General features: G+C 39.1%; 2 protein-coding genes and 1 long non-coding RNA gene across 7 annotated transcripts in view; 2 read left to right on the forward strand and 1 right to left on the reverse strand.

Moving 5' to 3' along the window:
• Positions 1–4,952, forward strand: part of LOC306861739 (tyrosine-protein phosphatase non-receptor type 12-like) — a 42,209-nt gene extending 37,257 nt beyond the window's left edge. Inside the window, exons 14-17 of one of the 3 annotated variants that reach the window (XM_079404170.1) lie at positions 1,753–1,811; positions 1,884–1,926; positions 2,686–2,754; positions 2,828–4,952. In XM_079404170.1, the coding sequence (XP_079260296.1) occupies positions 1,753–1,811; positions 1,884–1,926; positions 2,686–2,754; positions 2,828–2,889 (233 nt within the window). In that variant the 3' untranslated portion in view covers positions 2,890–4,952. Of the gene's footprint in view, positions 1–1,752; positions 1,961–1,992; positions 2,197–2,685; positions 2,755–2,827 lie in introns of those variants that run through there. The other 2 variants (XM_079404168.1, XM_079404169.1) reach the window with 2 other exon arrangements.
• Positions 1–6,650, reverse strand: LOC306861743. Its single transcript, XR_013783501.1, has 5 exons — positions 6,372–6,650; positions 5,952–6,159; positions 5,237–5,270; positions 5,081–5,120; positions 1–4,271 (listed from the first exon to the last, which is right to left on the reverse strand). It is a non-coding gene; the product is annotated as an uncharacterized lncRNA (long non-coding RNA).
• The window catches only part of LOC306861734 (lysine-specific demethylase RSBN1L-like), a 26,087-nt gene continuing 8,611 nt past the window's right edge, over positions 6,052–23,527 (forward strand). For 2 of the 3 annotated variants that reach the window (XM_079404158.1, XM_079404160.1), the window contains exons 1-3: positions 6,064–6,417; positions 10,120–10,290; positions 14,616–15,217. In XM_079404158.1, the coding sequence (XP_079260284.1) occupies positions 6,084–6,417; positions 10,120–10,290; positions 14,616–15,217 (1,107 nt within the window). In that variant the 5' untranslated portion in view covers positions 6,064–6,083. Of the gene's footprint in view, positions 6,418–10,119; positions 10,291–14,615; positions 15,218–23,527 lie in introns of all 3 variants that reach the window. The other variant, XM_079404159.1, reaches the window with a different exon arrangement.

Consider the following 23,527-nt stretch of genomic DNA (forward strand, 5'->3'; position numbering starts at 1 on the left):
CAGTGCAAATGGTTTTAATAAAGCTCGTATAGTCTTCAGTTTACACATGTTAGGCTACATTTACATGAGTGCGCGTTCATTTTAAAATGCATAGCTCACACAGAATCATCATTTCTATTCATTTTCCACTGATTTACTGATGAGCGTTAGCAGCTTCCAGCGCTGTCTGCCTGTGTTCTCTCTTCCACGATCGCTGTTCTGACCCAGAGGTTATAACATATTTCAGAAACATTACATGGCCAAAACACACATTAGACTGCAATCGGAAGTTATTACAAACATTTGATGGTGGTTTAAAGTAAGTTTTGAGTAAAAGCGGAATATAAATATTATTTATTGTCTTATGTAGCATGATGCTACAGTGTGCATGAATGTTCACGTAACGCGCGTTTTCGGTCGTGTGTATGAACGGAGATCTGTATATGATCGGAACGCCACGCAGCTCCAGCACTACTCTTCTACGTTGGAAATTAATGACTTCTGGTCTGTCGCTTGTCATTTGTCGACTCTTGAGGTGGTGGAAAGCCGGCTTGAAACGCAGTGGAAACACCAGCATGACGAGGATTGTTTTCATTTTAAAACAAAAACGCACCAGTGTAAATGTAGCCTTACATCTAAGGGGGCTGGGACGCATTAACACTACAGCCTCCTCACGTGTGAGACACATCTCTGAGTGAAACTGGTGTAAACTAGTAGGTGTGTTTGACTACAGAAAGAGTGCGCGCTCTTAAAACGTGTCTCTCCTCTCGCTCAAGTGTGCGTGCGCACTCTCAAACTCTGTCCTGTGCACTCACACATCTCTCCGTACTCTTACGCTAGGTATTATTTTCATACCTGGATTAAACGTCAAAAGTTATCAACCTTTTAGATTTTTCTACGACTGACCCGATGAAAATACTAGGTCTACGTGAAGAGGGAACTGATCCTGGAATTTCTCTACAATTTAATATTTAGTCAAAATAACACCATACTAGAGAGACACGTGTTTAGAAAGCATGTAAAATTAATGAAAGTTCAATTTACAATTTTAAAAAACATGTGCGAGACTTTATGGCGGTTTTTCCCATCCCACTGCATCTCATGTTTTTAAATGAAGAAAGTATCCTACTCTTTGTGATTGGGTTTTGGCCCGTTGTATTAAACTATACATGGATGCATGGTGCTGTTTTTTTTTTCTAATTGTTTAAGCAACTTTATTAATTATATATGGTTTATAAACACTATTTTAAACATTATGCACTTTTTTCAAAGATCGTCTTATTTTATTACGCTTTGAAGAAACATGCATTAGTAATAATTTGCTCTTGTGGTCTCAGGAGAGAAGCCAAAAGCTTTTTTTCCTCCCTAACTGAAATTATGCCTTTTAAATTCGAATATAATTCGAATTTTGATAATATTTAAGTAGAAAATTCGAATTTAGTTTTTCAGTAATTTTGACAGCCCTAATTGGCTCACTGATGCTGATGAGATTAACCCCTTAGTTATCGAAATTTGGTACCGAACGATGAGACATTGTTTCGATAAATTCGGTCGGTGCCTAAAGAGTATCTAACTCGATACCCTGCCCTATGTGTGTGTGTGTTTGTGTGTGTGTGGATTTTGTGAGTTTGAAGAGCATTGATCACTGGCTCATTAAGGGTTCAGGCGTTAAACTGGTCTGTTTCATTAGTGAGGTGATAGTGTGTCGTCAGAGAGCCACTCGTTCTCATGTCTATCTGAACTTCCTGTAACGTTTCCCTCATGTTCATTCAGACCCCGCAGATGTGAAGCCGCCACCGGCCGAAGCGTCTTCAGACGAGCCGTCGTCACAGGTGAGAGTGAGTCTGTTTCTGCTGCAAACGACTGAGAACCAGAGCTTTAATGTCTGTCTCTTCCCTTCACAGGCGTCTGCAGACACACAAGCTCCTGCTAGTCCTCCAAAGACCGGTACGTCTCGCAGTCTCCGTCATCAGAAGTGTCTGTGTGCAGCGGTGAATGTTGAGACCGAGCGAGTGCACTAGGTGCCGCTGCGTGTGTCGAGCTCGTCCGTTCACACTCATCCGCGGTCGAGTGTACTTTGAACGCTGTGTGCGAGACATAAACCCGGGCCTTAGAGATGCCACCACATTAAACCACATCATATTATCAGCCCAAAACACTTCCTGTTCATCAGCACTTCCTGCAGACTTCTATTTTTACTGAATCTCTGTGTCCCACTTTCACCCGTCATCTCTGACCTGAGTTTGTGCAGCACTAGAAACCAGCGTGAGGTGCATTATTTACATTATTTATTTAATGCATTATTTTGTTTAACATGATAACAGCAGTTAATTATAATTTTTTTAAATATCACAGTTAATGTCAGTGTGGGTTTATTGTGACGCCTTCTGACATTCACAGACGCCGCCGGCTGCTCAGTTAATTCTTTACTGTTTACACAAAGATATGATTTTCGTTATTACAATGAACATTATTATTATTTCAAAAAATATTTTTATTTACTTGCAGCATTGCAGTGCACTGTGTTTGAACACTCAGCTTTCTTTGAATGTTAATGTGCTTTTGTTAGCCGTTAGCAGCCGCTCCGAATCTCCAGCTGTATCTCAGAGATCAGAGACACTCGGTCTGATTGTGATGAAATGCAAGCCTGACGGCAGAGATGTGCATTTGTTTAGCGGTGATGCCAGACTTGTTTTGTTTGTCTAGATGCTGAGCAGAAGAACGGAAAGGGTCCAGATTCTCCTGTGAAGGACCGGAGAGCAGAGACGGAGATCGGTGAGTGACCAGAGCAGACCAGAGCTCTTCCGTTACGATCTGTGAGTTTCTCTCAAGCGTCTCTGTGCCGCAGGATTCGGCAGCCGCTGCTCGCATCCCAAAGGCCCCAGGGAGCCTCCATCGGAGTGGACGTGACCGCGGCACCCATCCGCTCCACACTCCATGCTCCTCTTTCTTCTATAAGTGCCACTGTAGACGGACGGCGCCTCTTCTCTGACTAACACAATCAGTAAAGCTACAAAGATAATCTCCCATGATGCACCTCGCTGCCATGGACTCACTGTGCTGGTGCTAAGCGTCTCTCCGGGATCAGAACCTGCCTTACTCCTGCTGCGTGGCTGGACCTGTTCTTCTGCAATAGTTTAGACTGAGATCAGGCAACGCGGGCCGGAGTTCACAGGGCGAGCCGTAAATGATGATGATGATGCAAATGTACTATCACTGAATATATTAATGCGATGTGAGACGTCTGTGCATGAAAGCGTCTGGCGTACCTCAACTGTAAGTTATTTGCCCTCCTGTTAGAACAAACGTTTTCAGGACTGTGTTTTCTTTTCTCTCCGTTTCTTTGCGTTCGTCGGCCGCTTCACGAGACGCCACGGACTGGAGATTGTATTGATGATGCTTTTTGTAAATTGTATTCTAGAGGTTATTTTTGTATATGCCATTTTCTCACTTCACGAACGATTCCCGACAGCTCGCCCGTGCCTTTTTTTACTCTGTGTGTGTGTTTGAGACACAGAGAGAGAATGTGTGCGAGTTACACAACGTCGCATTTAAACCTCTGGGATTTTACTCGACCTTCCAACACAGGCCTGTCAATCAATCAATCAATCAATGTCAGTAAAACATTAGGAGGAAAAATGTCTTCTGCTGCTTTATTCGCAGTGCATGCTGTGTGTGTTTGTGTTGGTCTGTGATTGTTTGTGTTGTTGTGTAATTGTGTGTGTGTTGGTGTGTGTGATTGTGTGTTAGTGTGTGTGTGTGTCTGTTTGTTTGTTTGTGTGCGAGTGTGTGTGTGTGTGTGTATTTCTCATGTTGAAGTTTCTGCGGCTGATGTTCATGTTATTTCAGGCGCTCACTCTCGCCATCTGCTGGTGACGTGTGTTTGAGGACAGCAGTGTTTGGTTTTCTGTGTCGGTTGCATTTGCTGCAGCAGTGTGTCATTTGCCATTATTTTTCTGATGTGCTAATCATTCAGATGCTAGAATACAGCAGTCCTGTGATAGTAGACGGCAGAAGGAGCTAGGGTTAGGTTCTGTTCACATGTATTCATACTCTACATTCACCACAGATCCATTGATAAATATTTCCATCTGCTGGTAAAGCTGTTGTGTTCCTGTGATCGAGTCTTTCTGCTCACGTCTTACTCTGATTTATTCATTCCTGTTTCTCACTGAATGGATGTTATTTGAGAAGTTCTGACAGCAGAGCTGATGAAGGATGAGTGTCTGGTCTCTCTGTCAATGCTCCTCCATCCGGGGTCACATGACCTCTCGGGACGCCACTGGAATTTCCTTGAAGTCACAGAGAAGAGGCTGGTTTGAGACGCGTGAAGAAATCTCTCGCTCTCACAGCAGACCAGCGATCCACGTAAGCAAAGCCAAACAGCTCCATCATGAGTGGAGACATGATAACTGCTTTCACATGAATTTAACGAACAATCAATTCAATATAGCTAGAATTAATTCCAGACAAAATCTTTTAACTTGCATTCAAAAACAAAATGTTGTGATTGTTTTGATTAAATGAGTTTTAAGCCCTGTTGTCAGCAAGTCGTTTCTCATCATGCTTTTAGTTTGCGCAGCTGGTGAAAAGCAATCCACTTATTTTATTATTTCCTCTGAAGGTTAGGTTTAAAATATTAAATTTAAAATACAGTACATTACAAATGTATTAATCATGCAAATTTATCTGTAAATGTAAATGGGCATAAAAAATACACTTTGTGTGTGAAATTTTACCAAAATAATAGAATGACTGTCATAGGATAAATAAATGTATGATTGTTTTCATTGGAATTATTCATTTTCAAAAAACAATTACAAACGATGGACAATAACGATGGATTCTTGTTCTGTTAGTGGAACAGGACTATATAATTAATATTTTAATGAAATCTCATGTTTTCCTGGCTATATATCATGCAAGTTTTAAATGTAACCTGTTTTTATTTTAAGTAAAAAAATATTTCAAGTATTGAGCCAAGTTCAGATTCCTAAATACACAACAAGCTTTTATAAGTGGCTGTTTCACCCATGACAGTATTACTTGTTCATTAGTACAGTTGTGTTTAATAACATAAATATTGATATCCTCTATTCACCTTTTTCTTCAAAGCGGAAGTACTTCCGGTTCATTAGCCGCTGTAGGGAAATCACCAGAACAATTAGAACATGCAGTAAACACTAAAACTGTTTGCACTAAAAACCAGTGTGTTCGTAATTAAGATGATACTCTAAAATAATATGGTAAAACTCACCAGTTTTCAATATCAAGCAGCAAAACAAGCTGTTCTGTACAAGCAAAAAAAAAAAAGAAATGTATTGCCTTTATTCACTTTCTCTTTATATCCCATTAACAAATTGAATGCGAGATTGAATCTGAAAATATGATGATTGACGGTGATAATCAAACATCTGATACTGTATATGAGAAAAGATCTGGGCTTGGAGTGTAAATATAATATAATACTCATTCTGTATTCTACCTATTTGTTTCTTTGTTCATGTTTTTTTGTTCTTCAAAGAAACACATGCAATCGTTGCAACAACCACAACCTTTTGTAGGAAGATTGCACTTTTTGTATAACTTTCATATTTTTATGTTTCATTTCATATTCCTTTCTCTCTCACACACAGTCACACTAACACACACACACACACACACACACATATATATATATATATATATATATATATATAAATAATGTGTGTGAATGTGATTTTTATTTTTTCACATAGTATAAAGCAGTAAGTGGTCACCATGTGTAGATTATATAAATATTTAGCAGTAAACAATTTGCTGTTTTATCCAGATCATGTCTTTCTGAGGCAAAAACGATCACCTTTCTAAATGTGTCGAAAGCAAAATTATTGATGCATCGAGTATCCTCAAAATTTGGAAAAACATCGAGATAGTAAATGGACTCGTGCATCATAATCAAATCAATACAGCAACCAAGCTGCTGACGTCACCTTTCCTGCTGTCAATCCGCGTGTGGCCACGCCCGCCTCAAGTACGTTCTTTCTGTCAATCACCGCCAGGCCACGCCTCCCCCGTGCGTCTTACACAAACAGCAGCAGCTCGAGAGAGTAAATAGAGAAAAGATGGCGGAGTTCATTCAGCTCAACAAACCCACCGAACCGAAACCAGCGTCCCAGAACCGCGAGCACCATCCTCATCCTCCACCGGCCAAGAAGATCCGACATGAGGAGAAAGTATTTAAAGCCAAGAAGATGAACGGAGACACGGAGCAGCAGAATTACAGCAGCAAACCGAAAAACAAGAAAACCAAAACAGAGAAAGACAGAGACCGAGAGAAAGACAGAGAGAGAGAGAAAGAGAAAGGCAAAGAGAAAGAGAGGAAGAAACACAAACTGACGGCTGAAAATCACCTCAGTGTGAAGAAGGAGAACGGAGAGCTGAAGCTGTCGCAGAAAGGTATTGCTAGTCGCTTCGCCGCCGCCGCTCGGGCGCTGTTCGTGGCTGATAACGGGCCGCTGCTTCGCTAGCTGTGATCGGTGCGAGTGTGTGTGTGTCTTTATCATGTGTTTATTGTGCTCGTGGACGAGAGTGTGTGTGTTTATTTGCGTGGAAGACCCCGACAGCGCGCGCTAGTTAGCTTAGCATCAGTGACGCGCGTGCAGCTGCAATGTGACCCGCCGCGGACGCGCGTATTACAGCGGAATAGCATCATAATAATATCTGCTGTCATTATAATAACATCATAATATCTGCTGTGTTACCGCACAGAGACGCGAACATCATAACATGCGATAATATATGCGTCTTTTTATATTCAAGTGTCAGTTTAGTCTGTAGGACGGCAGAATAATAGCTCGTATTAATAAAAACAGTAATCGAAATATCTGCTGTCATTCCGGAGATGTCCATCGGACACCAGAACATTACGATTATAATAACTGCTGTATTACTGCTGGAATCTCAGTAATAACACTCGCTCGATGTTTGAAGAACATTGATTTACGTCGGAAAACACGATACAGCGATCTTCTGTTCTTCTGTAATAAATATGTGTTGTTCTCTGTGTTTATACTGTGAGCTTCACTGTGTTGAACTGTTGTGTGTTATTTACTGTTTGTGTCAGGCCTGTTACTCCCACATAACATTAATAAACGCTAGTAAAGAAGTAACCCATCTATCATAACACAACTGTGAGGAAAACATCAGCACAAAAGCCACATTCAGTCATTTAAGACACACTGTTAGCTGTCTGTCCTACAGATGCTAACTCACCAACGTCTACTAACTCACACTAACTCCTACTAACTCACCAACGTCTACTAACTCACACTAACTCACCAACGTCTACTAACTCACACTAACTCCTACTAACTCACACTAACTCCTACTAACTCACCAACGTCTACTAACTCACACTAACTCCTACTAACTCACCAACGTCTACTAACTCACACTAACTCACCAACGTCTACTAACTCACACTAACTCCTACTAACCTTACTTTACTTACTTCACTTTTGTCATTTAGCAGACGCTTTTGTCCAAAGCGACTTATAAGAACAAATAAGAAAAAGTAACACAAACTAAAAGTTACAACTCTATAAATACTATATACCCACATATTTAAGAAAATAAAGAAATTAAATAATACTCAAACATTTCAATACTAAACATATAAATTAAAAAACTAAAATAAAAAGCGATACTTCTATCCCTTGCCGGTGTCCCTACCCGGTAGAGTTGATGGTCTTCACACTAAAAGGGCTTCACACGACGACTGCCGCGGTATAATAACCTTTTTTATACCAATCAAACAAATCACCATTTCAATTCAGCTGGACCCACTTTCCTGTTTGTCAACTAAAACTGGCCAAGCAAGTGCACACACTGACAAGATACACGATACAGTACGAGACCAAACGGTTAGTAACCTAACCCTAACTCCTACTAACTCACACTAACTCCTACTAACTCACACTAACTCCTACTAACTCACACTAACTCCTACTAACTCACACTAACCCTAACTCACACTAACCCTAACTCACACTAACTCCTACTAACCCACACTAACCCTAACTCACACTAACTTCTACTAACTCACACTAACCCTAGCTCACACTAACTCCTACTAACTCACACTAACCCTAACTCACACTAACCCTAACTCACACTAACTCCTACTAACTCACACTAACCCTAACCCTAACTCCTACTAACTCACACTAACCCTAACTCACACTAACCCTAACTCACACTAACTCCTACTAACTCACACTAACCCTAACTCGCACTAACTCCTACTAACCCACACTAACCCTAACTCACACTAACTTCTACTAACTCACACTAACTCACACTAACCCTAACTCACACTAACCCTAACTCCTACTAACTCACACTAACTCCTAACTCGAAAAGTCATTGCATTTTTGTCAACTTTTAGTCATTACTTTTAGTCAAACTGCAGTTACCAACATTTATTTTGGTAGCTATTTTATATGTAGCATTCAAACAAAAATAGTCATCAATTCTTCTCTCTTTAGACCAAATCAATTAAGCTTAGTTATGAGAAATTTGAATCAAGGATTGAATTTGGAAAAACTGGAATAAATTTAAATTTTTTGGTAGAGATATAAATTAAACTAATTTTTCAGATACAGTAGGTTTACTTAAGTATACATTTATTTAACGTCTTTTGTTGGTTAACATTGATGACAGATAATTAGGAATGCTGTCCATTTAAGACGGAAGGTATGTATGTAATAGCCTACTGACATACATTCAGTTTTCACCCACATGTTTAAGCTCACTTAAACCATAACGGACTGTATTTCCGTGAGATGCTCTACATGAGAGACATGTGGACTGCTGTGTGTGTATTTGAGCGCTGAGAACTGATCGCGCGCTGTATGAGAACTGAAGAAGTGGAGCGTGCGCGAGAGAGAGCACTTCTATCAGCGCGTTTCCGCCTATCGCACCTTCACTGACTTTAAGTTAATCGACAATGAATTGTGACTCCCGGGAAAAACGGGACGTCTGGTCACCCACTCCCTAACCCTTCGGGTGCTGAGGCCATTGTTTCAGATCGCTAGTTCGCGTTTTGGTAGCCTATCCGTCCACCGCGGCTGCCATGCAAACGCACATTATGCAATGACAGAGACACACATTTTGAAAGACAAGACAGTTAACTTAGCCTATAGGATGTATTTTGAATGTCCGGTAGTCCTCAAATAACATTTTAGTCCCGTCTCGTCTTGTTAACGAAGATGTGGCATAAATTTCGTCATAGTTTTATATCATCAGATATTAGTTTTAGCTCGTCAATGTCTCGTCTTAGTCACAGAAAAAAGGTTCGTTGACGAATATTTTTCGTCGTCGTCTTCGTCAACGAAATTAACACTGGACAGGAGCGGTAAATGGATCGTAAAGCTTCTCAGAAGAAGCGGTTTCCTTCAGTGGATCGACCTCAGAAACGGTTCGATAGTTCACCAAAACATGATCACCCAAATCATCATTTGCTCGCCTTCACAGCGTTCCTAACCTGCATGACTAACTTTCTGCATCAAAAAATATATTTTGAAAAATGTCCATAAAGTGAAAGTCAGATGGGTGCAGTGGTTTCTTTCACTGTTTTGACAAAAGCAGTTCTTCAGAATCTCTTCTTTTGTATTCTGCAGAAGAAAGAAACAAGGGAGAGTAAATGATGACAGAATGATCATTTTTCATTGTCTCTGTCTGTTTACCTGCTTCTACAACAGTATGTTTAGTGTTTTATAATCATGTTTTCATTAGTTTGTACGAGGATCGTGAACCTCATGAGGCCTGTTCAGAATGTGTTCAAGATACAAAGAACCAAAATTACATTGGGCATAAAGAAAATAAAGCTTCTTTTTAGGGCTGTTCAAACATGTCAGTTTTCATGACAGTTTATCCAGGTGTATGAAAATATACTTTGAGAACCTGTTGGGGAATGTGACTACTAGTTAAAGACGTGAGCTGGTAAATTCACAAACTTTCACTATTGTGTCTTTGAGCAGGCCGTCGTTCACACGCAGAACCTTCTGTACGGCGCTTTAGTCCAGGAACCAGAGAAACGTGACATCAGTGAATGCTTTGGTTTCTTTTAACAGTCCAATGTGTTTCTTTCTCCTACAGATCACACCATCAAAGACAAAGATAAACCGAGAGACAGAGACGGCGAGAAGAAGAGAGAGAGAGAGAAGGACAGAGAAAAAGAGCAGGAGAAAGAGATGAAGGAGAAAAAAAAACATAAGCTGATGATGGAGATGAAGAGAGAGAATGGAGAGGTGAAGATCCTGCAGAAAGGTGAGCGATCTGTCAATCATAATTCACAACACTCACGTTCACCTGCCTTTGACCTCTGACCTGCGCTCTGAATCCACACGTGAGCTGGACTCTTGTGCATTTGGAAACTCGGGTTCACTTCTTGACATGCGCACAGTTTATCATTTTAATAGTTAGAATGTAGTTTTAAAATATGTTGTGTTCCTAAACAGAGCTTTAGACAGATGCTGGTCACTGAAAGACGTCTGAGAAAGAGTGAACCTGCTCAAAAACACACTTTCTACTGGCAGCAGATCGTCTTTTTGCCTGAATGTTAATATCAGATATTTTCATATGAGATGAGATGTTTATTATCACTGCACAAATCCAAATTTATTACTTACTCCAAATGTATTATTTATTACTTTATTACTAGTATAATATTTTAGCCAAAAAAGCCCTGGTATTGTGCTTCATTTTAGATTAGTCATGTGACTGTGTCATACAAAATATGACAAAACCTCTCATACCTTATTGCTTATTTAATAAATGGTAAAAAACATTGACGTATCACTATATCACAATAATTTTATCATCTAGTGTTGGGATCCAGAATGCAACTGACAGACCAGATTGGTTGCAAATGTGATGATTTAGTATTTAACTCGTTTAGGCAGTGAATCGTTCAGAGTTATTACTGAACCACGAGTCATTTTAGATTAGGGTCTGATTCTAAATAAAGCAGGAAATGTTTGTGACGTACATTCAGTCACTTTACTGACTTGATCACGTGACAGTGAGTAAAGATATACGTTCACCATTTATAATCCGTTAATAATAATGATGTTATAAAACATTCAAACAGTTAGCATATGGGATCCACTTGTAAGATTGAATAGACTGTGTTTGGGTCATGTGTTGAAACCTTTTTTTTTTTTTTTTTTTCAAGCAATCAAAAATATTCTTTTAAAACAGTGATATTTACATGGCACAGATGCAGTCGGGATCAGTATAGTACAATACAGTACTAAACTCTCATCTGTGCCTCTTCATTTATGGAAACACACAGAGTTTCTATTTCATTGTCGCCCTTAGATTGTGTTTAACACACACCATCATTTGTACACAACTGATGACTAAACCAACTAATCATGTCACATCATTAATGAAAGTAGAGCGTTAGTTACATGTTGATTTTTATTCACATGACAAAAATATTATGTTTGTCTCACCATATTTTTTTTTGTAAAAAGTATAAAATGAGTCATTAAAGAATTTAATGAAATAGAAGTAGATAAGTCATTAGTAAGTTGGAAAGAAGAGCAGGGCTCGCAAAATTTCTAAATCCCTGGTATCCCTTCGGCAGGTACTCTTCAGATTTTGGTAGCCAGAAAATTACTTTAACTAGCCCAAATAAAATAAAGACCATAAATGTCGATCAAAAACATTTTCTATACACAAATATCAACGAATAAAGGAAAGAGTTTTATTTGACTATTTACAAGGTATCTGCAGAATTCTTAATCTATTTAAGGCAATTTGAAAAATTATTTCTTATACCATTTAACGTATTTAAAAACCTTAAAAACTCTTCAGTTTAATTGTATCAAATTTAAGGACCCGTGGGAGCAATGTTCCTCTAATTTGTTTTCTTTCTGAGCAAAACTTCTCTCTTTTGGGGAACATTTCTGTCACCTGATCAAAAGCATTCTTTACACCAGACCTGTACAGCACGCACACAAAACAGTGTGTAACGTTTAACTTTAATGTGCTATTTATATTTGATTTGACCCTTGATGTAACTAAATGATGTATATTTTAGGTTAAAGAGAAAACATTTTTACTGAACAATACACTGCTGTTCAAACGTTTGGATCAATAAAGTTTATTAAGAGGTTTCTTCTGCTCATCAAGGCTGTATCTATTTGATTATAAATACTGAATATTATTTCACAAAACAATATTGTGAAATATTATTGCAATTTAAAATAAATGTTTTCTATTTTAATATACTTTAAAATGTAATTAATTCCTGTGAAGCAAAGCAGTATTTTCAGAGTCACATGATCCTTCAGAAATCATTCTAATATACTGATTTATAATCAATGCTGGAAACAATACTGCTTTTTTATTTTATTTTAGTTTTTATACTGTATTTTTTGGGAGCTGTGATATTTTTTTAAAATAAAAAGTTAAAAAGAATAGTGTTTAGTCAAAATAGAGATTTTGTTACAATATAAACTATTCAAATACTTTTTTATACTTTTAAAAAAGTTTAAAGAAAGTTAAATAAGCTTTATTCAGAAAGGATGTGTTAAATGGATAAAATTGATAGTAAAGACTTCTATTGTTAGAAAATATTTATATTTTGAATAAATGCTGTTCTTTTAAACTTTTTATTAATCGAAGAATCAAAGAAAAAAGTAACACAGGTTCCAAATAAATATTAATCAGCAGAACAGTTTCAACAGTGATAATAAATCAGTATATTATTATGATTCCTGAAGGATCATGGGACACTGAAGACTGCAGTAATGATGCAGAAAATACAGCTTTGATCACAGAAATAAATACTATTTTAAAGTATAGGTATTAAAATAGGAAACCAATATTAGAAATTGCAATAATATTTCACTATATCACTGTTTTTTCTGTATTTTTGAAATGAATACAGTCTTGATGAGCAAGAGACTCAAAAACAAGGTCAATTATTTATCAGGTTTATAATATAGCCCTAACATAATATATTATCAAAACAAACTATTTAAACTGATAGAATAGAATACAAACTGAAGCTAAACTTAAGCTGAGATCTGTAAGTTAAATATAAAAACATGAACATGTGAATTCTTCTATATCTGTCTAAACATGGTTATGAAGTACAGTTTGTACAGTACTCTTGTGTGAGACTGAACATGTTTCAGAGTTCTGTTACCCATCCTCCAGCACTTAATCAAGCCACTCTTCTTTAATACATGAGGATGTTTTATTTCAGATGTCATTGTGTTTGTGTTGTCTCTCGTGTTGAGCGCACCGCAACCATTGAAGTATTCAGTTTCTACAGCGACTCGTTTGGTGCATATCGTTCTCTTTCTATGAAACCTGTAAACCACATTCACCGGCTCTAACTCTGTCGTGACATCAGCTCTAGAGCGGTTTGCCCGAGCATTGCTATTCTTTCCTTTTACTGGCGGCAGTCAATGAAATGGCTTCCGAACTCATTTTTGTGTGCGCGAGGCACATTATTTCTTCTGCGCGTCCGCGGTGGAAGAAGAGCGTGCTCAGTTTAGAGGGAACACTGCGTGGGTGTCCTGTATTAAGACCCGTCGGGCAGGCAGTGATGCATTCTGGTAGCCCGACTGGAAAACACAATAGCCCCGGGACGTCGGGCTAGCGATTTTGCAAGCCCTGAAGAGCATTAATAAACCGTTAGAGTCGGATCATTCGTATGGTGACAGACGGACTCAGCGTTTCACAGACTCGTATAACTGTGTGTCAGTTTAGTTCTGATGACAGCGTGAACGCAATGTTTTGCTGCGTCTGCTCGTCTCTCTAGTGAGTTTGTGTCCGGTGAGTGTGTTCATGGTCAAAGTGGTTTGATGGTCGGCCATCGGGGTCAGTTAGATTGTCCGTTTCTGTATTTGTTCTATTAGTGTCTATTTTTTGTGACCATGGACCACAAAACCAGTTATATGGGTCAATTGTTTTTACATCATCTGAAATCTGAATAAATAATCTCTCCATTGATGTATGGTTTGTTATGATAGGACAATATTTGTCTGAGATACAACTATTTGAAAATCTGGAATCTGAGGGAGCAAAAAAATCTAAATATTGAGAAAATCTCCTTTAAAGTTGTTCAAATGAAGCTCTTAGCAATGCATATTACTAATCAAAAATTAAGTTTTGATATATTTACGGTAGGAAATTTCCAAAATATCTTCATGGAACATGATCTTTATGTAATATCTAATGATTTTTGGTATAAAAGAAAAATGTATAATTTTGATCCATACAATGTATTGTTGGCTATTGATACAAATATTCCTGTGCTACTGATGACTGCTTTTGTGCTGCAGGATCACAATTGTGATGCTGGTGGACATGTGGGATAATTGTTACAGAGTTTTTGCTAGTTGTCTCTGAATGAGTGCTCAACTAGTGGATTTACTCAAACATGACTAACAAAAGCTCACATCTCACAGACATCTCACCTTTAGCTCTCGCTGATCTGAAGCACTCTGGAGATTTACTGACCTCGACTGATTCACCACTGTCTGCATTAGCTCTGCTGTTTGCAAGGATGCCAAATCACTCTCGTTCTGAGGATGTTTCTGTAAATGAATCCTCTTTCTCCTGTGCTGTAGGTGACCGAGAGAAGCCGAAGATCGACTCCGCTGAGGATTTACTGATGAAAAAGATCAAGAAGAAAAAGAAAAAGAAACACAAAGAGGGTGAAAAGCGGAAGCGGCCCAAGATGTACAGCAAATCTATCCAGACGGTGTGTCCTGATCTCCCCAAATCTGGCTCAGAATTCAAGCTGTCGCCGCCTCCGGTCCAGCAGGGCGACGCTCTGAGCTCCGTCAGCGGCCTGAAGCAGGAGAACAGTGACGGCGAGGCCAGAGCCGCTAAACTGCCCGGCCTGGACCGGCTGGAGTTCGGCTGTCTGGTTCACGTGGAGCACCAACCCAACGGAGGCGCTCTGGTGGCTCACGCCTACAGCAAGGAGCTGTCTGTCCTGTCTCCTGTGGAGATGCAGAGGTTCGCACAGGAGTTTGTGACTCTGTCGTTTAGCGAGGACCAGGACGGAGCCGCTAACTACGTGATGGGCGTGATTCACGGCGCTGCCTCCTACCTCCCAGACTTCCTGGAGTACTTCTCTACTAAGTTCCCCAACTCGCCCGTCAAAATGGAGATCCTGGGGAAGAAGGACATCGAGACGACTTCTATGGCAAACTTCCACGCTCAGGTTAGTAGATGCACAGGTTGTGTTGCACTGCTGGGTGTTTGGAGGTTCAGACGTTACACGAGCGCGAGACGGTCAAACATCAGCAAACAAACGACTAGAATAACAGATCAGTGCTGCAGACACACAACATGGGTGGCCAAAAGTACATTTTGCACATTAGTGTTTAGAAATCAATGTATGCACACGATTTTGCCATTGGTTTTTATGTGTGCACCATCTGATTTTAATAAATTGGAAATTTTTTATTTGTACATTTGCACTCTATAAAACAATGTTCATTCATGGGAGGGAAAAATAGCCTACAATTTTCTGATGCATCGTGAATCTTTCTGTTTCTATTTTGAAGATGTATTTAAAGTAAAGTAAAGTCGTGACGTATTGTCAAGTATGGTGACCCATACTCGAAATTGGTGCTCTGCGTTTAACCCATCCAAGTGCACACACACAGCAGCGAGTAGTGAACAAATGCACACACACACACACACACACACACACACACACACCCGGAGCAGTGGGCATTTATGCTGCGGCGCCCGGGGAGCAATTGGGGGTTCGGTGCCTTGCTCAAAGGCACCTCAGTCGTGGTATTGAGGGTGGAGAGAGCGCTGGACATTCACTCCCCCCACCTACAATCCCTGCCGGCCCGAGACTCGAACCCGCAACCTTTGGATTACGAGTCCGACTCTCTAACCATTAGGCCACGACTTCCCCTTTTTTTTTTTACTTGACAATTACTCAACTGCATAAAGTTGTTATTATTCAATACTATTTTAAGTATTTATATATTTGTATAAATTAAATATTTAAAGTACTCAAACAATTGAAAATATGTTTTATTAATACGTGGCAGTGTTTCCCCTACAATGTATTAAGCAGCGGCGCAGCGCCTTCTGTTGATGGTATGTCAAGTTTGTATGTCTCAAAATGTGCATTTCTATCCACAAAACTTGCCAGAAGTCATGGTTTAAGGGGTTATTAAAAAAAAAAAAATCTTCCGGGGGGTGCATGCCCTCGGACCACCCGCGAGCGGCTTGGTAACAACCTCCGGCACGTAACAGCACCGCTGCTGGAAAAATTTATAGGGGAAACACTGATGTGGTATGAACAGTCATTGCATTTCAATTTGATTGGTAATGGTTTCTGAAAGTTTAGTATCATGACAACATGAAGTAGATTACTGAATGACAAGAATCAAATTATGAAGCCAGTGAAGATTCACTTCTAATTCAATTCAATTCAAGTTTATTTGTATAGCGCTTTTTACGATACAAATCGTTGCAAAGCAGCTCTACAGAAATTTAAGTTTCCACAATATATTTATATATCGCAGAACCTTAATATGTTTGACTTATGGCAAAATTAGGTAATTCTGTATGTTGTCTGAGCGTTGGCATCCTCTGAGGTCCTCTGAGGGGTTGGCATCATCTTTTCTCAGGTGTTCGGTCATCTCAGATCATTTAAGGGTTGGATCCAGACTGAAGCTTCTGTCATTCCTAGTTACCACGGGATGTTAATCAACAGAGAAACAAATAGAGACATAATTAGGGTAGCTGCTGTTCCATCTAAGCAAAAATTATTTGTTCAACCCAAGCTAAAGAATAATAATAATGTACATTTGATCAGATATAACTGCAGTACGAGATTATAAGATGCATTATGTGAATGCTTGGCTAAAGAGATGTGTCTTTAATCTAGATTTAAACAGAGAGAGTGTGTCTGAACCCCGAACGTTATCAGGAAGGCTATTCCAGAGTTTGGGAGTCATGAATGCATGACCTCTAATGTTGTGTGTTTGTCTACATAATTATTTAACAAACATTTTTATTCATTGTGATTTACAAATGAAGAACACAACAAGCAATTTACCTTAAGGAGCCAAAAAACGAAGAAGAAGTGCTAGTAATCAGGGTTGCCTGGTCTACATGACAAAACCAGCCCAATTTGCTGCTCAAAACTAGTGTGGGGAAAACTAGCTATCAAAATGACATTCTGGGGGGGGTCAAATCCATCTTCTGGGGTTGAAGGTTAAAATCACGTTAGGATTTAAGGATTAGGTGAGGGCTTTCGCTTCAACCCATGGACTAAAAAAAAAAACAACCCACAGCAACAGTATACAGTAGGGGAAAACTGCTTGTACTACAGTAGTGTTTTAAAGAGGCAGCTGGAAGCAGTGAAGTGCTCACGAGTTTTCAGCTGTGTATTAAATACTGTCTGAGAATCAGCGTTTCTTATAGGGTTGGGAAGATCATTCCACCAGCGAGGAACAGTGAATGAAAACGTTCTGGAAAGTGATTTTGATGGTGCCTCACAGCGTCGCTCCGTCGTTGACCGCAGGTTTCTGGATGGTGTTAGGGTTAGGGACTCGTTAGAGCAGGTGGAGCACATGATGGAAGTCCAGTCAGAAGAGTGCAGTAGGGGTGACCCCGAATAGTCAACAATTCGATGCTTCGATAGGAGGAGCCTGATTTGACTACCAATCTCACAGTTGAATATTCTCGGGGTGTTGTGATCATGCCATTTTGGCTATATGGGGGTGCTCAATGTCTGATTTCACATAGAACTACCGGTTTTCTCAGAATAAGTTAATATACAGTCTATTATGATAATGCTGTAAATAAGAATATGTAAAGAAAGAAGTTTTAAATAAATATTTTAATGTGCGTGAATAAATCCAACCACCCCTGTAGATTTAAATTTTACTTTCCATGATCCGTGACCGACAGAGGATCATCTTGGCAGCATGGATTTAAATCTTTAGCAAGACTCAAACTGACACAGGCAGAGTGAAAGACTGGATTTTTTTTCGATCAGGTAGGGTACAAGTGATTTCAAAACATTTCAGCTGGTTTATATATATCATGTATCTATTATTTATCCTTGTATAAGATGCATTTGATTGAGTTGCGCTGCAGTAAAGCACTTCATTGTAGTACTACGGTGATTATCTCTTTCTTCAGCGCGATCAGGACAAACAACAATGCAGAATATTAATGACTATGACTGGGACTGTCATATACACATAACATTATAATGAGAACACTATTATAATAAAACGCTGTGAATACAATGAAGCACCACTGTATAAAAATGTTGTGAATTCTTTGGGTTTCGCCAACGTTTAATGCTTTTAATCAGATCATAAAACATTATTTACCCTGTTTGTAGCTGCGAGGTGCCCGTTACACATTTTCCCTGTGTGTTTAACGTCAGTATTTATGACTGTTGAATGTCTGGCTACTTGACTCTTGGTAATGTATTTTGCCCCCCGCCCCCAAACATATGATTCGACTCCCAGTCGACTATCGGCATGATTCGAAAATCCCGTTCCAACCATGAAAATCCTTAGTCGGGGACACCCCTAGTGTGCAGTACTCCAGTCTAGAAATAACAAGGGCCTGGACTGAGTTAAACGGAGCCTGATCCACCTGTTGATGTGCAGAGCTGGTTCTGCTCGATCTGATCGGAGTTATTGTTGATGACTGTAGCTGGATGGTGAATTGTACTGTACCGTTAAGACGAGAAGCTCTGTTTTTGCTAGATTATCTTTGCCGCTGTGCTGGAATCGTCTGGTTTTAATGAATAGTAAAGCTGTGTTTCTGCAGCAGAGCAATGGCCGCAGATCAAGATGACATTGTGTTTGATTGTGTGTGTTGTGACCTGTGAGCTCTTAGGATTGTTACTCTCTCTCTCACACACACACGCTTTATCATAAACACTGAGACAGGCCGACCCGTGAGATCTGATGTTTGACAATCTTCTCATTAGAAATAGCATCTGCTCTTCCTCCGTTTGTACCATGAATAGAAACGGCTGAACACACTGCCCGAGCGAGTGATAGCGGTGTTTGTTCTGCTGTATATCAGGCAGAGATGAGTCAGACATGCAGGCATTAGCAGCCTGGACATGACGTGAGTGATGTCATCAATCCCATCATGCACTGCTCGCTTCACATTCCCTGGTTCCTGAAGAGCTCACTGTACTGGAGTGATCACATGACCACACACAGCGATTCATTGGCACTGCATCATTTGTTTATTAATAGCATTCTGTGCATGTTTGCGTTTATGATCATGTGATCAAGCTTGTGTGTTTAGACGATTGATTGTGTGTGTGTGAGTGATTTTACTCGAGTACTTGAGTCAAAACGCTTACCGTCGTCCTCTATGTCTCTGTCTCTCATGATATCTGTACTCAGTGGCCATTTTTGTCCTGCAAATGTTTCCTCCTCCTTGTTGGTGTTTTAGAGTTTGTTGTCGTTTATCTCTGTTTGGGCTACATGCACGCACACACACACACACACACACACACACACACACACACACACAATGATACAGTTAGGCATATGACATATCAAATTTTCATGTTGCGATTTAATTGCTAATGCTTTTATCACGGTAATACGGTATTATCACAGTATTAATTTAGTTGCAAAAAGTGTTGTCATAAAATATAACAGGTTTAATAACATTTTTCTTGTAACAAAAAGAACTGAACATTTACATAGCTATAATAAAGTAATACAGCAAATATGTACAGTATAAAGTAAAAATTTTCACACAGATTAAAGCGCAAAAGAATTATAAAGACCAATAAATAACACGGTACAATAAGATCTCATTAGTTAACTTTAGTTAATGCATTAACATTAATAATGAGCAATAGGTACATTTACTACAGAAGTTATTAATCTTTGTTGTTAAATATAAATTTGTTCATTAAATAACACAGTTGCAACTTTTGATTTTAACATATTATTAAATATTGAAATTACCCAAGATTAATGAATATTTAGAAGAATTTTTCATTGGCAGTTTAACTAATGAATTAAGTAATAGAGCCTTAACATAAAGTGTGACCAAACAATAAAAAATCAAAACATTTTCAAACAATATCTAGGGCATGCTGTAGTCCAGATTAAAATGTAAACACAAGTTCGAAAATAAATAGCCTATTAAGTCTAAATATTTAAGTACTTGCCACTCTGATGAACACCATAGCGAATACAAAAATCTGAATGTCTATTTAAATATGTTTTAGAAAGTAGGGCATCTGCTTTGTTTCCGGGGTAACGGTTGTGTTTCTGCTGTTTAGCGCCATCTGCTGTCAGAGTGAATGTGTTTTCATTCAGAGCATCTCTCACTCGCTCCGCCATGCGCTTCCATGCTTCTTTACATCAAAGAGCACATGCGTCTTTGACGCAGCATACAGCGCTGTTGTGCAGTATGACCAGTTGATGGGGAAAGTATTCTTAAAATGCATTCAAAAATTTTTATAATTTGTAATAAATAATTATGCACGGTCATGTCTAGATACAGTATGGCTTCTAGTTGGGATGAACGATAAACCACTATACAAGTCCGGACAGTTAGTATTACGGTTTCATATTGTAATATCATTATTTTAATATTAAAAATGAAGTGAAGTGACACCTACAATCCCTGCCAGCCCGAGACTCGAAGGGTTAGTTCACCCCAAAAGGAAAGTTCTGTCATTAATTACTCACCATCATGTCGTTCCAAACCTATCAGACGGTTGTTCATCTTCGGAGCACAAATTAACCCTCTGGGCCCTGAGGGTGTTTTGGGGGCCTGGAGAACTTTCGACATGCCCTGACATTTGTGCTTTTTTCAGTTGCTTATAAAAATATAAATGGCTAAATAAAGTCTAATAACACTGTAAACAGCAGAAACTAGGCTACAATGTTATGTTAGCAGCATTTATGTACATGATTGTGTTTTTGAGAAAACAACGTTTATGCGTGGTTAGTGACAAACTAAAATTTTGAAGTCACTGAAATAAGACCATAAAACACATACAGAACAATTGTTTACAAGACTTTTGTGAATCAGATCTTGTAGGCTAGAATATTTACTTCACAATTATGTGAAAATCATTCAGCTTACTGATTCACAGAAAACAGTATATTTATTTACATTTTTAAAGACATGTTTTGTGATAGAAAGCCTATATGCGAGGGAGTGGTAATAGCCTTGAATATTAAGTGATTTTCACCTGAGAGACAAAGGGCCCTCCCCTAAAGCTGCTAATGGGCCATCAGTGTGACTGTGACTGAGGCAGGTAAGACAGAGTGAGGAGACTGAAAAAATGGGTTTTTTAAATTATTTGTATTTTATTTACAACACAGTATAATCAAAACATACATAATGAAGGTCAAAGACACATTATTGTGCACACTGATCTAACCACAGAGATGTGAACAGACTTTGACTCGTTCCTGCAACAGATTCTGTTCAACAAGTGAAACAGATAAATCATACCTGATATTTATGTGTTATTTAAGTGTTTCTGATGTTGGTGCAGCGCTCTCAGAGGAAAACAGTTGGAAGAGACTGAAAGTCAGCAGGATTCATCTGTGGTGCAGGTGTCTGATTCAATACAAACAACCAAAAAAAGAGAAAAAACATTTGTGAGCATCTTTATATCAGGAGCATCTATATATCACGTGGTTATTTACATGTGAACACGAGGGGGCGGGATCTCATTAAAAATAATGAGTTAGACGGGACAGACTGAACATCATATTGGTTTCATACGGATTACTTCATCGCAGAATATTTGTTTTCGATATGAATTCATTTGAAAGAAGACACTTCAAGCTTTCTATAGAGATAACTCATGTCTGTGTGTTGAGTATTCGCTGAGTTACACTTCATTTTAGTGACGCATTTCTGAAAACAGATCGCGAAGACAGAGAGCGCACCCTGTTTGTTTTCTTTATTCTTCAAAAGCACAAAGTTTAGTTGTTATTTTGAGTGTATACAAATAAAAGTAGACCCCTTACAGATTCGAATGGTGTATTGCTCTTATCTGAACGATCAAAAATGGCAGAGTAATTCAAGCTCATTTCTGCCTTATCAGGAAAATCTGCCCCAAAACGCGTATTCACGTTTGTCGGGCTCAGAGGGTTAAGATATTTTTGATGAAATCCAAGAGCTCTCTCTGACCCTCCATAGACAGCAATGCAAGTGACATGTTTAAGGCCCAGAAATGTAGTAAGGACATTGATAAAATGATAGAATGCAGCGGCACGACTGATCTTCAACGAGCCCAAAAGAGCGCATGTTACACCTCTCTTCATCTCCTTGCACTGGCTACTAGTGGCAGCTCGCATCCAGTTCAAGACACTGATGCTTGCGTACAGAACTACCACAGGCTCAGCACCCTCCTACTTCCACTCACTATTACAAACCTACATCCCCTTCAGAAGTTTGAGATCTGCTAGTGAGCGACGCCTTGTGGTACCATCACAGAGAGGCTCAAAATCACTCTCCAGAACATTCTCGTTCACCATTCCTGGCTGCTGGAATAATCTTCCCACCCCTATCCGGAACGCTGGATCCCTGTCAATCTTCAAGCAACAACTGAAAACTCATCTCTTTCGGCAGTACTTGACTTCATCCTAAACTCAAAAAAAAAAAAAAAAAAATCTTAATCTTTCCCTCTATCCATTCTCTCCGCTTATTAGCTTGTACTTATTTGAACAATGACTGAGACTTGGTGTTACGAGCACTTCCTCTGTCTGATTGCCTCTTCAAGATTAATCGCTTTTTGTATTCCCCAATTGTAAGTCTCTTTGGATAAAAGCGTCTGCCAAATGACTAAATGTAAATAAAATGGTCCATGTGACATCAGTGGTTTAACCATAATCTTATGAAGCTACGAGAATACTTTTTGTGTGCAAAGAAAACAAAAATAATGACTTCATTCAACAATTTCTTCTCTTCTCTGCTGTGCGTTCATGACAGTACCACGACGCATGCGTGTGGATTCCTCTGCTCGTAAACAATGTGCAGCGCATGTGTGTTCTACATCAGCAGCACCACACGCACGCATCATGTTACTCTCATGAACGCACAGCGGAAAATGACAAGTAAATGCTCACTGTGATGATTGGCTAACAATTGTGTATTTTTGACAGCCTACATCCTTCACAGATGGAAACTGCTGTGATTTAGGTTAAAAGCACATAAATACTCAGAACATTTCAAATGATCTGTAATAAAAGACAAAGCAATAGTGATCATGTAATGAAAACAGTTAGACCAAGTTCTTACTGACGCGGACTGGAACTTTATTAAGAATAAAATTAATTTTCTAATGTTGGGAGCAGAAGGAACACTGTTTTTCCAAAACTTGGGACTGCACAGCGTCTTGTTGTCTTCAGAGCATCTTTAAAGTTTAGTCAAGAGTTTTATAGGTAGAAACTCGTGTGTGTGTGTGTGTGTGTGTGGGAATGCGGGAGAATAAAATGTGTCGCAGGACTCCTGCTAAATAAAGATCTAAACGTAA

Source organism: Barbus barbus, assembly GCF_936440315.1.
Source record: "Barbus barbus genome assembly, chromosome: 42".
Lineage (NCBI taxonomy): Eukaryota > Metazoa > Chordata > Actinopteri > Cypriniformes > Cyprinidae > Barbus > Barbus barbus.